Source organism: Chamaea fasciata, unplaced genomic scaffold (assembly GCF_029207755.1).
Source record: "Chamaea fasciata isolate MVZ Bird 193981 ecotype frontalis unplaced genomic scaffold, bChaFas1.0.hap1 SCAF_2, whole genome shotgun sequence".
Classification (NCBI taxonomy): Eukaryota; Metazoa; Chordata; class Aves; order Passeriformes; family Sylviidae; genus Chamaea; species Chamaea fasciata.
This window is the reverse complement of record NW_027094087.1, coordinates 11,856,533-11,872,204: the sequence shown is the minus strand read 5'-3', so window position 1 is coordinate 11,872,204 and position 15,672 is coordinate 11,856,533. Positions and strand designations below refer to the sequence as shown.

Sequence of the window (15,672 nt, the reverse complement as noted above, 5' to 3'; positions counted from 1 at the left end):
CCTTGGGAACCTCATGTTATGCCTTTCACATCTTGCATCTTCCAAGTGCTACTGTGCTCAGTTTGACACCAGTGTGCTTCCTGGGGCAACCTTCTTTCTCAAGCTGATGTGTTTCCCTGCCTTGGCCAAATCAGCAAGGCTGAGCCCCAAGACCTATCCACAAAAATTCTATATTTTAAAGAGTTATGAGAGTACTTTTTTTTTCCAAGGTGCTGTTTGCAGGATTGCCAGTCCTTGCTATCTAGAAGAAATTTCAGTTTAGAGATCTCCTGGCATAAGCCTGGAGGCTCAGGTACTCATATGTCCCTATGGATACAAATCCACTTAATTCATATTCCTTAGGGTGTTAGCAAGTGAGGGTCTCATTTGACACCAGGAAAAGCTACAGCTTGTGTCCTAAAGATTCCATAAAGTCAGTACAGCAAGATCTGCTTCATTTAGTAAAGCTTGTTTAACCTCATTTTCAATATCCTGGGGTGTTGGCTGTCCTACTGAAGGCCAATTGACAAAAATGTCCAGGTTACACAACCAGGTCTGTGGTGTTAATTCCATATGCACTATTCTTAATAAAGCCCGGATTCAGCAAAGCACATGTAACGCTATCTCTCATTATTAAACACTTCCAGGATGTGCATCCATCCTGTCCAATACATTACAATCTCAATGGGAACCATGTGGTGTTAGTTGTGGTTTTCCTTTTTTTTTTTTTTTTTTTAAATTGTTGCTTTTCATTTTACAGGAAATCTGAAGATGACCATGACAGATTCATGTCAGACACTGGGTAATTGTTTATAGAAGAGATTACTTAAAATATGGGCAAGAGACAATGATGATACTAATTTAAGCAATTCTTCTGTGGATTATGAATAGATTAAAAAAAAAAAAAAAAAAAAAAAAAAAACAAAAAAAAAAAAAAAACACAAACACTTTTAGAATTTGGATAAGGCCCTCTAAACAGGATGAAACTTTAGGATATATCTTTTCTCTAAAAACTGCCTTTAGCATTAGATGAAAAAAAAAATATATATATATATATATAAATATAATGCCTGGGACTGCCAATTTAGAAAGAAAAATGAAAGAGTTATAAAGATAAGAAACTATCTAGAAAGGAAAATATATAGATTTGTGCTGAGTTTGCTTGTGTAAAACTGCTTAAACTGGGGTCAGATCTCATGTCATTACCAGAAACTCAAGTTTTAAGTCAAGTCTGATGACACACTGTGATAGGCAAGAACAACACAGAGGACAAAAGATCAAGACTCTAGAAGAACCCTGAGAAATTAATGGTATAATTGCCTGTCTCATAGGTAAGCCCAGAAAATTAAAGTACGCAATACATGAAAAGAGATCAATAGTTCTGTGCTAGCACACGTTCCTGTGATAAATATGTAAATATATAAAGTTGATAAATATGCAGAGGACTTTAGTTTATATGAGTGATTGTCCTTGAAAAAAACCCCGACAAGATACTGGGATATTTGCTGACCATGAATATTAATAAGTAATGGGAAGCAGATTCGAATTGATGCAATCTTTTGATTGGAAAAGTGATGACATAACCCTAATTAGCTAGAAAGTGGAGTATTATCACTTTATGAAGAATTACATAATTTCCGTTCAGGAAATTTGGATTCTGCACAACAAAAGGGACTATTCTAATCAAAATTTGGGCATTAAAGATGGAGATATCTCTGAGTGGTTTGCTCAAGACTGTCTTTGTCAATACTGGGTTTTTAGCTTTCTCATCTGGTCAATTTAGATGCCTTTTTTAGGAGAAGACTAAATATGCCAAAGAACAGCTTGTCTTTTTCCATCAACCACAATAGGAACCTAGATATCTACACTATTAATATCTATGTTGGGCAAAATTCATTCCACTCCTGTATCTTGACACAACAATCAGAGAAACCACAAAAAGTCTGACGTTTCTGAATGTTGGATCTTTTTAATACATCAGTAAGGATTTGTCTTCACTTCTGCGTTGAATAACTTTGTCTCAGACATTACTTTCTTTTCACTTAAAAAGTCTTTACCCCTTCAGGCAATCTGCTTGGCATTTCACCCATGAAACAATGCTGCTGAGTCACAAGAGCAGCAATAAAAGCTTTTGTTTGCTCAGCATGGCCCAGAGGTTATCAGAAATATGCAAGAAGGAGAGTTTTTTTACATATTGCAAACTGCAAACTATGCTCAGCAAAATGACAGGATTAATCACTCCTTACAAAGAGCACTACTAAGTCAGTTGCAAGTGTGTAGCTTAAGGACAAAAAATAGTTTACACCTAAATTTAACTAAAAGGAAGAAACCTTTATCTTTGGCAAGTCTCATACTTCAACATTACCTTACTCTAGTTACAAACATAAAATTTCATAATAGTGTCTAGAAGAGATGGGAGAGAACAAACAAAACACTCTGGATAAAATTCTTCGAAGCTAAATGCAGATTAACCACAATTTCTAAATATCTCTATTTTCAGCCATCACTGTTTCCTTATGAGAATGCAGGCAGTCACACAGAAGATCTGCAAAAATGCAGAATCCACAGATGGTATTTGCTTTATAGAAATGGTTACTTTGGATTATATTTTGTCCCATGAAATCATTATGCAATTTTCACAATACTTCAGGGTTCACCTTCAATATTTTAGGGCTAAAACTAATAGACCTGTTGAACAAGTTAAGCTACTTTAGTTTTCCTCAAGTTCAGCCCCATTGCAGCAATTGAAATGAATGTTGTCTTTGGTTTTTTTGTTGATTTTTTTTTTCCATCAGTGCAAATAAGAGTAGATAAAGAAAGAACGAAGTTTCTCCAAGGTTCAAACTGACCTGATGATTAAGAGATGTTACCTGATGTCATCTTTGCCAGCCAATATTTAAAAAAACAATCTGCCTTTGCCAATGGACCCAGTGTTAGAACAAAATATTGATGAGATGATAAGTCTTATAGCAGATTTATTTAATCAACTTAATAACTAATTAACTTCTCTGTTTTGTATTGCTAGTGTGGTTGTGATCTTCACTCTGTATTTTACCCAGATGATACCAGTTGTGAAAGTGGAAAATGAGCTGATTTCGGGTGTCCTTGCAAATAACCCTAATCCTACCGAGACTTTGAAAATTGATGTGAACAGCATACAAATAACAGGTAATATTAGTACGGGTTTTTGTTTGAGGTTTTTTTGGGGGGAGGCAGGGGTTAGGGTTTTTTTTTCTTGATTCTACAAATCCTTAAGAGCTACAGGTAGCAGGAGTAAAAGCTTTGGCTCCCAGAAGCAACTAGATTGTTACTTTTTCTCTTGGATGCCCTCCTCCCCCATTACATAACTTTCAGTAGCAGCTGAAAGAACAATTTACAACCTTTTCTACTGGAAAGTATGAGCCAGTATTTTGTACATTCCCTAAGGAGGGAGTAAAGGACAAAGTAGTGGTTTCCCATGAAAATCACTCAATTTCACCTCTTATGAAGCAGAATATTTGTAATTCTTTAGCCCTCTAATTAAAGCAATTAAACCCCAACCATGTTGTTTCATAAGTAAATACAGTTACAATTTTGTTCTGCTAAAGAATAAGAAAAGGGCTCAGACTTGCAGGGAGTAAAGACTCATTTACTGAAAATGTGTCAGGAAGAAAATCAAACTGCTTTGGGAGAAGCACACTCAGCGAACCGGCTCCATATTCCTGTAGAGCTTAGGCAAATGTAAGTGGGGGGAAAAAGGAACAGGGCTTTAAGGACTAGGTAGCTTTAAATTCTGCAAATATACAGATATTTTATGTAAGTACTTGAAAATTTATCAAAACCTAAATGGAAGCCCTTCAAGATCAATGGGAATCCTTTTTTCTTTCTTTTTACCTGAATAAAGCTTCAAAAGAGCCCTTCGCTGAGGATGAGGTTAAAAAACAATCTGAATTCTTCGAAGTTTATTAGCTGATATTTGAAGACCTGCTGGAGTTACTATTAAGTAGAAACTGAGGAGTGAGAATCTGGTGTGCAATGTCTCTTATTCTGCCCTAAAAGCTGCATTTTTTTTGCTAAGTACTTCAAGTATTCAAAGGCTAAATTCAGACTCTGGGCATATTTAGTTCTCTTTACAACTTGTTTATTCCAAATTACCACACAACACTGTGGAAATTGCTCATTATACTTCAAAAAGGCCACCAAAAATATAATGAAGGGCTTCTTAAAAGGTTCAACCATTGATGAACTTTGAAGTAGTCAAACTTTTACTGCTGTGGATCATTAAAATGCCTCTTTTCACATGAGATATCACCTGTCCACTCCACCAGGAGTGCTTCAATAAAATAATTGAAACTAATTCAGAATCACAATCGTATGTGGCACTTTTGCATTGTGTATATCAATATATTCTGCCAGACACATTCCTGTTTCAGAGAGGGAGAGAGGTGTTACACAGGTGTGACTTGCTTGAAACAAGTTTTCACAGTGATTAAAAGTAACTTTCTTGTAAACTGTCCCAGGTTAATTTTAACTCATTCATCTCTTCTAAATACTGTTCTCTAAGGCACAGGTGCTCTGTAAATCTGTATAGAATAAAAAGCCTCGAGAGAGATTACCCAGGTGAAGGTATTCTGTATGCAATACCATCAGTAGGCATTGACGATTGAAAGGAGCTACAGTGGCTTTGAAACCTCATAACCTCAACTCATTTTTTGGGATCTTTCTTCCTTGGGAATATCATGGAGTTAGAAAAAAGATTTGGAGCAGGATGAGGCAAAAGGAGGGAAGCAGGACACTGATAGTGATTCAATGAGAAATAGTCACAGGTGATTTCTTTTTAATCTTTATATCTGTCTTCTGAAACTAGACACTGTGCTATAAAAGAAGTTTATAATGAACTTGCTTTCTTCCAGTAGCTGTTGAAAATCCTACTACAGTGAAGCCTTTAACCTCATCAGGTCAGTATCTTTCACAAAACAGGCACTATTTTTGTTACCAATACAAGATGAAGGAAAATAGGACTTGCTGTTCAGCTCATACAGCTTAGTAAAGCTGCTCTGACTGTAGCTGGGGCTTGACTGCCAGGGTCCTTTCAGTGCTAATTAGCTGCTTTTGCCATTTCTGACTGTTTGAGAAGGCACTGAGTGATCTGAAGTCTGTACAAAATCTGTAGGAGCTTAATAAGAGTATCAAACCAAAAGCTGAGTCTCAATTAACCAGATGAGCTGCAAGCTGAAGTTTTTGCTGATTTGGGGAGGTAGATCAGGCTAGGGAGTCCTGCTCTCATGTTGTGGTTATTGATTTACTAAGAAATATTGACAGACAGATTTTCCTTCCACCATCCCTGGAAGTTTTACGATGGTAAGACATGAAGCAGGCAAAACTCTTTGGTCTCACAAGCCTGCCAAAAGTCAGCCGGAGAGATAAACATTAAAATTAGTGCTTTATAGCACTAGATGCAGGTAGTCACACACGGACTGCATGCAAATTATCACATACAAACTCTCCAGGGCAGAGTACCAGACCAGAAGCTAAACTGCCCCTATAAATATAGGAGAGAAGTATTTATTGATATTCTAATTACAGTCATAGTAATGAAAGAGTTATTATTAGTTTGGTTACAGGCCTAATAATGTGTATAGTCCAAAGTGTGCAAGTACTCTAGTCTGTCTCCAAAAATACAGTTTAAACTGCTAGCATTCAGTTTTTTCCCCTTTCTGTCCCTCCCTCTGGTATGCTATCTTAATGCTCCACTGGTTCTAAGCTCAATGTTGCTAATCATCCTCAAGTAAAACTTTGGAGATAGAGGGAGGCCCCTAAGGAAAGGGGAATGGAGTTGGGAATTGTCAGTACTCAAAGCTGGAATGGCAACCATATTCCTGGTGTGAACTTTTCTCTTGGCCTTTAGCCTGCTTGAGGTAATTTTTGTATTTTTGTCAATATTTTCTACTTCCTTATTCTTTCTGTTTCAGTCCAAATGTCATTACATACCTATGTACCATACCAGGTACATTTACACCTGCTGGGTGCAGGGTTATGGCTCTGCTGTCTCTAAAAACATCCTTTGCCATCTCAACCTGTTACTTTAGTGAGATTTTTCTAGTAGTTGTGTTTATATCATTGCTACTTCTATCACTGTCCTGTGTTTTCCTTTGCAGATTTTGTTGTCAACATGTGCATGCCCTTTTGGGAAAATCTGTAGCAATTACAATTTTTCAACAGTTTTCAAGATGTAGCTCCCTGATAACTGTTTTCTTAGAACTATTTGCTCCTGTATGCATCTAGTTTTAGGTCTTGGAATGTTTAATTCCTTCTAAATTGGTTATGCTGTAGTAAAAGTATATGTATATATACCAGTAGATATGTTGGTGTATATATATCTGTGTGTGTGTGTGCATGTATAACTCTTCAAAAACCTGTGATGGCATGAATTAAGCTTTTTCTTCTCTGCTGTGAGAACAGTACATCTATTCCTTGCACTTCTCTCTCTCTGCCAAAGAAACTGTGTCCTTAAATTTGCTGACACAGAATGCGCCATAACCAGAATGATCTAGTTTAGCCTAATAGTATTTGCTAAATAAGCATGTTTTGATCAAAAATTGGTGGAAAATCATCCTGCAAGTTTGTGCATTAGGTCTGGGAACACAGGAATATCTAACAAAAGTACATTGGTGATGGCTAGTGGTCAGCATTTTCTGCCCACAAAACTGATGGGTGACAAACTATAGAGAGAGCCTCACTGTATTTCCCCCTTTATTCCTTCAGTCTCTTTGTCTTAAAAACTGAGGTACAGGATCCAGTACCTGCAGTGACATGAGGATTGTTTTCAGTTGAAGATGTCATCGTCCTACTCACATATTTGAGTCTTAATTTAGAAAGTAAAAATAGTAAACAGGGATGCTAAAGTAATTTCAGAGAGGAAAAGAAAAAAGACTGTTTGGGAGCTGTAAATGCCAGGTGCATCCTCAATGAAGTGGAACTTCTGTTGGAGCAATCACAAATACACATTCCATTTTTCCGGAATGTCTTGCAGTTTACAATCACTAACACAAATCTGCTTATTTACCTAGGCATTTGTTCATGTGTAACTATGTACACACACCGGTATATTTATATGCACCTGTATGCAAATAGACAAACACTAGATAGGTTTTAAACTCTTAACTTGATTTGTAGAGCAATGCTATTTGTCAGAAAATGTACATTTACCTAATGTTGAGGTTGTCATAACTTTTCTTGTTTCAACAGATCCCACAAGTTTAATTACAAGTTCCCTGACACCAACTTCAGGTAAGAACTTTTACAAAGGAAGACAAGAAAGCATTGCTCTTATTTTAGTGGGAGGAAGGCAGAAGGAGGAAATAAACCTTTTGAGGTTATTGAAATACTTGGGTTTCACATATTTTTTTCTTATGCTTTTTGTGATACTTGAGCTTCTGGACCGAGCCCTCAAACTGGCACTACCATATAATTACCTGGAGTGTGGGGAGCAAATAACGCAGATATAAAAGCAGATTAACTGCTGCTTAATTCTGCCCAAGCAACCACAGAGGTGCTCTCAGAGAGCAAGAAGTAGAGTTCTAATGTTGGGTTGTGTTTGTTGAGGTTCAGGACTACTCACCAAAAGCAAATCCTCAACAGCAGTGGGTGAGTAACTGTGTGTGGAGGAGCAGGGAGGTTACATAGAACAATCTGAGATTGCAAAATTGCACTGCTCGTGTACAGTCTCTCTTAACAGTATTCAATCCCTTTATTCCAATCCTGAAAATTCAGGATATGCAGGTTTACTTTAGACCAAGGAGACCTCTTCAAAGTGAAGGAACTTCTAAGACTGTGCAGGGTACAAAAATATTGCATGTGTTACGCATGTTAATGCACACATTGACACTAATACTAGGTGCTCTTTTTTTTTCCATATTATTTCTTTACTTTTATGAGGAAAATGAAATAAAATAAGCAATCTGATAGCAAAGTATGACTTCCAATGGACAGAAAGCTGATGATATTTGAATCTTTTAAAACGTTCTCCAGCCTTCTTACATGGTAAAATACATATGATATCTACAAGCAATCTAATGTGTTGAAGTCTTATGTGTTTACTGCCCTTATTTAATTGAATATAGCACTTACAGCAAAATTTAGAGCAATTTGCCGTTCAGAAGAGACGTCAGAATGTTTTAGTAGGAAAAGTTGACTTCTTTCAATCCAGGAGGTGGCAGTGCTGTTTAGTTTTCTGAGTTGAATAAGCTGAGAATTGATCATGTTGTATGTAAACAATGATTTCCTGCCTGATGGGCTTGTGCAAAATCTCTTCCTGGGTTATTGGTTGTAATTTTTGCTTTGGGTCTAGAATGCACACTTTTGTCTCTGGTCATCTGCAGAAATTCATTCACTGGCTCTGTGTACCTCCTACATTGGACTGGAGTATGTTTCGTTCATTTTAATTTCCAGTTGGATGCAAAATGGCAAATATTTTGGCTTTGTAACATTTGCATTGCCAGCACTGACAGTGTTTTGTAAAGCACTTTGAAATGGTACAGTACACCCATACCAATGTCAGTTTGGGACACACAATAGAATATCATACTTAATCTGATTACAGAACTAACAGCTCTGTTAAAAAAAAAAAAAAAAAAAAAAAAAAAAAAAAAAAAAGGTGAAACTTTACAGATTACTATTTTTCGTTCTTGCATCAGAAATATTGACCTTTTTTTCTGTAAGGATTCATTAAAGTAAGAGACAAGGAACTGTGTGAATAGTTCTATAGAATTTAATGCAATTTTAAGAATTTTGAAATTAGTAGTTCTCCAGAGTTTTTTTTAGCTGCATGTTTCTGTTCTGTTTAATAGGACCTACTTGAATTCTACAGATGTCTAAGACCAAAACCCTCTAAAGACTAAAAGATTTTGTTTGCAGCAGATGAATATTTATAGTATAGGAAAAGACATTCATAAAGATCTACAATTTCAAGGATCTGCTCGTGTATTCTTCTAACAGAAATTTGTTCTTAAATTATACATTTAATTTGTAAATCTGAAAAGAATATGGTTTCTGATAATTCTGGTGTTTCAGAATCTAGTCTTAAAGGCTCTTTTTTAGGATATGCTGGTTAAAAAATCAGATTGCTTAGCATGATGAGGTGCAACAGAGTGATGTGTCAAAGTTGAAGAAATAAATTAAATTGTATTTAGCTAAACCCAGAGATTTTTAACTGTTATTTAAACCAAAGTATAGTTTTCTCACATTATTTGAGCATAAGAAATTGGAAAATGCCATTTATTATGTTGCAAAAAGTAGTTTATTTGTGTAAAGGAAATAAAAAGGAATTCACAGAGAATTTCCTTCCAGCCTTACTTCAAGATAGGTTTCAAAATATATTCACTTCTGAGAACTCTCTCCTTTCTGTGCCAAATTTATTTTTTTAGTATGTGATATTTCATTCCAGGCTTCTAAAAATGTGGTTTTGCAAAACACTATAGAGTGGTTGACTTAATTTGTGGTAAAGCAACCAGATGTAAGTCAATTTTAGTTTGTAGGGAGACTGCATTACTGTTGTGCTGTAATTGTTCTCATCTTTACTATTCCAGCTGAGTGTTTGCCACCTGCTGAACTCTGTGCTGATGGTGTAACATGCATTAGCGAAGATTTCTTCTGTGATGGAGTCTTGAACTGCCCAGATGGTTCAGATGAATCTGAAAAAAGATGTGGTAAGAATGTAAACTCCTGTAAATCAGTCTTTTTAAACGTGCTTAACACTGTCAGTAGTTTGTAGTTTATGGGCAATAAACTGCACAGTGAATTCCAAATCAATTCTACTAATAATAATAATAAGAGTGATTTTATAGTCTTTATCTTGCAAGAGGAAACAAAGTTCTGTATAATTATCACTAATTAAGAATATGCTTAATAAAGAACGAAATATTAGTCTTTCTGTTTTAATATAAAGTTATATAATTTGTTGCTTACTATAGAAATAATAATAACATAAATACTATGTAAATTACAAAATAATCTAGAAATTTAATATGAAGATTTGCATCAGTGATATCGAACAATGTTCAGACCAGATGACCTCCAAAGGTCTCATTCAACCTCAGCCCATCTGTGATTCTGTGAAACTACAGACCTGAAACTCCTGAAATTGGAGTTTAAGATAAAGAGTTTTTATCCTGCAGTCCCAGTCAATTTGTTTGCTTTTGTCTTATCTTTGAGGGCTCTGCCCATTTCTGGGCCCCTCACCACAAGACATTCAGGGGCTGGAGAGGGTCCAGAGAAGGGAAAGAGATTTGGAGAACAAGCCATATGGGAAGCTGGGAGGCCTCAGCATGGAGAAAAGGAGGCTCAGAGGGCGACTTCTCACTGTACTACTCCCTTTCAGAAGGGTGGAGCCAGGTGCAGGTCGGGCTGTTTTCCCAGGCAACCAGTGGCAGGACAAGAGCAAATAGCCTCAAGCTGTGCCAAGGGACATTCAGGTTGGATATCAGGACGAATTTCTTCACAGAAATGTTTGTCCAGCATTGGAATGGGCTGCCCAGGGAGGTGGTGGGTCACCATCCTTGAAGGTGTTCAAGAAATGACTGAACATGGTCTGGTTTCCAAGGTGGTGATCCGGCAAAGGCTGAATTCAATGACCTTGGAGGTCTTTACTGACTGAAGTGATTCTACTCTAAGATTCCATTTGACTCCCTGGTTTCCCCAAGAAATCATTGTACCAAGGAGTTTGACTACAGTGCTCCTTACCAAACTGCTCTGCAATTTTCTGGGGAGGAACGTGGGTTAATGCTGCCTGCGTTGCTCTCCACAGTCTCAGCTCTCAGTTAAAAGTCTGTCAAGTTGTCTCACAGAGAACACTGCAAATGTTTTAGGAGAAATGGGAGCAATTAACTCCCTGAGTGTTTTGTTTGCTTGTCTGTTATTTTTTTTTTTTAAATATAGCATTTGGTGCTAGAAATCTGGAAAGCTTCTTTCCATTCTGCTGTGAGAAGAGGAAAACAGTGAGGGCAGTCTGCCTCGAGCTTTCAGAAACATGTGAAATGCTGTGGTCTAAAAACAAACAAGCGAGTAAAAGACCAATTATGTTTTTAAAGAACCTGATAGCTTGATCCTGATGGTTTGTGACAGGCTGAACCTCTCTGTCATGTGTAATTTCGTCAGAAAAAAAGAAAAGAGAATTGCAGATTCCCTGCCCATTACCTACATCTTTTTCTGACCGCAGTCAGCTCAGAAGGGAGACTTGGCTGAGCATTTTGGGGAAAATATCCATCAAAATACTTAGGTAGTATATCTACTGAAGCACATCAAAATGTCTACTTATCATAACAACAGCATCTAGCTAGAGCATAATTATTATTGGCTCTGAGTTGGTACTTCTACAGTTGAGGAAATCAAAAGGTCCTAAGGTTCACCTAGAACTTAGTTTCATGGAAAGCATTAGGTAACATAACTTTTATTTTTGAGACAGTGATATTATTGGGTGTATTTGTGGGTTTCTTATTATTTTTAATTATTTTTTTATTTTATGTATTGCTAAATAAGAAAAATGTAGGCCCTTATATTCATAAAGTAATATAATGCATCTCAAAAAATGAATGCATTTTACTTACCATCATAGAATCACACAATGGCCTGGGTTGGAGGGGACCTTAAAGACCATCTCATTCTAACTCCCTGCCAGGTACAGGGACACCTTGCACTAGACCAGGTTGCTCAACCTGGCCTTGAACACTTCCAGGGGTGGGACATTCATATAGTCTCTGAGCAATCTGTTCCAGAAGTTTTTCCTAATATCTGTTCTAAACCTATTCACTGTCAGTTTGAATCCATTTCCCCTTGTCCTGTCATTCCAAGCCCTTGTAAATAGACTCTCTTCATCTCTCTTGTAGGATCTCTTCAGAGAAAAGACACAATTATGCCACCCTAAAGCCTTCTTTTCTCCAAGCTGAACAATCCCAATTCTCTCAGCCTTTCCTCATAGCAGAAGATCTCCATCCCTCTAATAAACTTGGTGGCCTCCTCTGGGCTCATTCCATCAGGTCAATGTCCCAACTAGGTCTGAATTTACAAGTTTCATCCACATTTTATTGAAGATGTTACATTCGTACCTGTTATATATGACAGAATTTAATTGATATTATATATTGGTAGATACAAAAGTAACCTCAAATACTTGAAGTCAAAGCTGTGTAGACATGACTCATCTGTGCCCTTGGAGGCCACACGGTGGTTTAATTTATGAATTGTGCTTAAGTAGAATTTTTCAGCTGAGGCATAGACTCTTGAGCACATGGCTTTTGGATGTGATTTGCACATCCCCTCACACTTTTACCAAATATAATCTGTGAATGTTTTCCCCTTTGTGACCAAGGATGTTATTCTTAGTTTCAGCACAACTGAGTTGAAAATTTCAGGAGTGTGCATACTTAAAAAAAAGTAGTAAATAAAGTAAATAAGTACAAATAATAAAATTATTAATATAAGTATAAAGTAAATATTAATACTAGAAAAAATAGATAGTGTCATAGGGAAAACAGCTGTAGTTACAGCCCAGAGAGCTGAATGATTTGCCCCTGATCATCTTCACTGATGCCTGGTATTTCCGAGCAATTTGATCAGTTACCACTAGTGCAGCAGTTTTGGCTCATAACCTTATTGCTGAACAGCTCAGGCTGGAGGACAAATTGTTGGTCCATGTTTCTTATATTACATTTTCAGTCTTTTCTATCCTAAACCTCAGAGCTTCTCTAATTTTATGTATTCGAGTTTCTTAGCAGATTTTATAAAACCAGTGGAACAAGGGGGAAGAAGTCGGATGCACCTTTGGGATATCTGCCAATTAATGTTTCACTTTTGTCCCATTCCTAGAGAAATTTAATGTGGTCATATGAAAACTAAAATTGTTTAGATCTTCTGAAATTCTTCAGAATTTCACAATGAGATTTATGACCAATTCATAAGTCATGCTACAAGTGCTCCTGCATACAAAAGAGTTGCTGTCCTCTAAAAAACTTGGTTTGTTTTTCATCTTGTTATTCCCTCTAGTATTTCTGATTTCATAATGTCAATGGTTCCAAAATATAGGATTAAAAAGTGAATTTTAGTCATCTCTTTCTTGCATTAGAGAGAATTCAGTAAAATCTCAAATTCTCAGAAGGGATTAAGACAACAGAACACCCCTTTTTTTTTTTTTCTATTGATTAAAATTATCCTGTAATATTTCTTTCTGGCTCTGCAATGCAGTGCAGTAACAAAAGGCTTCACCCAAAGTACAGCTAGCAATTTCAGTGAAAGGATCTCTAGAGAAATGTGAAGTCTGAGTTGCAGCTCGTAATGATGACTGACACTGCTGTAAAGCAGCCATGTAGCATGTAGGGGTAGAGAAAGGGAGACTGAAGGCTGATCCCAGGAGGGGTTTCTGCAGACTTTTTGCAGCTATTATATGTCTAGACTATCATTTTGTGATTACTCACCTCACAGCATCACTACAGCACTGAGAGAGATTAATCAGAAAGTAATGAAGTGGCCTTTGGCAGAGAAAAGTCCTGTCAAGTGAAATACCTGGACTTGATTTGACCAGTTTGGGGCGCTTCACCTCAAATTCAAGGCTAACAGGATGAAGCCCTCATAACATCCCATGTATGGAACATTAGTAAATAGAAGTGGACAGCAAGATACATATTGGGGAAAGAGTGGAAATGGTCCCTACAAATTATATTTCCTGTCTCCTTAGGAGAAAAACTACAGCTTTTCTTTGGGCATCAGGAAGAGGCAAAAATGTAATTACTTCCATGCCCCTGCCCATCTTTGACCACAGCTGCTTTCTCCCTGCAAGGAGGAAGCATCAGGAGGTTCTCTAGGGAAACAGGACCAGTCCTTGCCCTCTTCCTGCTCATTCCTGACACAGGAAGCACTGACTATTGCTAGTCTGTGAATGAACTACCTAAGAACTTTTTCCAGAGTCTTGCTGTCCAGTTTGAATTTACTCACTGTCTCTTAAGAGATAGGGAACAAATAAAGGAGAATAAGAAGAAAAGAACAATCATAATAATAGGGGGCTGGGCCATCTCTCTCATAAGAAAAGGCTGAGGGAGCTGGGGCTGTTCAGCCTCGAGAAGAGATAACTGAGAGGGGACCTCATCAATGTCTGTCAGTGCCCGCAGGAAGGGGCCAGAGCATGGACCAGGCTCTGCTCAGGGGTGCCCAGCAATGGGACAAGAGACAGGAATGGATGCACAGGAAGTTCCACCTGAACATGAGGAAGAACTTCTTCACTGTGCAGCGACCAAACACTGGAACAGATCACCCAGAGAGGGTGTGGAGTCTCCCTCACTGGAGAGAGCCCAGAACCATCTGGACACAATCCTGTGCCCTGTCCCCTGGGATAACCCTGCTTGAGCAGGGAGGTGGGACCAGACGACCCACTGTGGTCCCTTCCAACCTGACCCATCCTGTGATTCCAACAGAAATTAATGAGAAAGCACTTGTCATTAATTTTATTAGATCAGTATGCTTATCTTTTTTTATTATTGTCCATACTATAAGATTCCTTTTATATCACATTATGTTAAACTTGTTAACAGTACCACTTTTTTGTAATCTTCATTGATAACAAGATGAGTACTTTCTTTCTTCTCACACTGATTTTTTTTTTTTCATTGGCAAGGACAGGAAATATGTGAATTAAAGTGGATATTAAGAGTGCTTCTATACCAATACTCAGTTCTAATGCTAACATAGAATAATAACTATCATTCATGGACCTTTTCTCTCTATGTATTTAAAATCTTATGTGCTCTGTTTTCCTCTCAAAGATTGCAAAAGGGAATATGCTTCTATTTGAGCTCATGCATTAGGCATGTTGGCAAAGTTCATTCTCCACAGTCTTTATTTATGGTGTACGGCTGCCTGAAACAAAGCTTGATTTTTATTTTGTGTTTGCTACAGTGATAGGCAGAAAGAATTTTACACTTATAAAAAGAACACACAAGGAGCCACAATTTATTTTTTTATATATCGTTTCCCAGAGGAGGACTATGCTCAATAAAATTCACATTTTATTTTCAATATGGTTGGTTATTTGTAATTTGGACCATCATTATAGGTATGATTTCATTTCTGAAATTAATTAAAAACTCTGTATAATTTCTGATCATCTGCCTCAGATTGATGAACTTGTCCTTACCTCTCCAGATAATCATATGTGGTACTGATTTTATCCTTTTGTGAAAGCTCTATGACACTTTTGAACAATAGAAGAGAAAACATCATTAGACAGATTCCTAACATGATGTTGAAGAGATGCAGCAAAACCTTCAGCAGTTCTTCAGTGCTGCTGAACCAAAAAAAAACTCTACATGAATTACCATTTCCAATCTTGCTGAGGATAAAAAAATTTTTTTCCTTTTTTTTTTTTTTTTTTTTTTAAGTGAAGAATTATTATAGAATGGAATACTAACACCAAGGAAACAAAACTAATAAAAGCCTTTGGAAAAAATAGATGATGATAAATGACATTTTCCTCAGCAGAATGAATTCAATATCTGGCAGGAAACTTGGGAGATCCACTTATCTCTTTGAGTACTCAGTAATATATAAGGCGAGGAACTAGGAAGCTCATAAAAGTACAGATAACAATAGTCAACCATATCGCCTTTTGCTTTCATTCATGGGATATCAAACAGCCTGTGCTAGTACAAACACAGTTTTCTGATTTAAAGT

General features: G+C 37.0%; 1 protein-coding gene across 1 annotated transcript in view; it reads left to right on the top strand.

Moving 5' to 3' along the window:
• Positions 1–15,672, top strand: part of TMPRSS15 (transmembrane serine protease 15) — a 51,459-nt gene that overhangs the window by 550 nt on the left and 35,237 nt on the right. The window contains exons 3-8 of the mRNA XM_066206772.1: positions 740–781; positions 1,189–1,278; positions 3,005–3,147; positions 4,872–4,916; positions 7,207–7,248; positions 9,546–9,665. Coding sequence (XP_066062869.1) covers positions 740–781; positions 1,189–1,278; positions 3,005–3,147; positions 4,872–4,916; positions 7,207–7,248; positions 9,546–9,665 — 482 coding nt within the window. The remainder of the gene's footprint in view (positions 1–739; positions 782–1,188; positions 1,279–3,004; positions 3,148–4,871; positions 4,917–7,206; positions 7,249–9,545; positions 9,666–15,672) is intronic.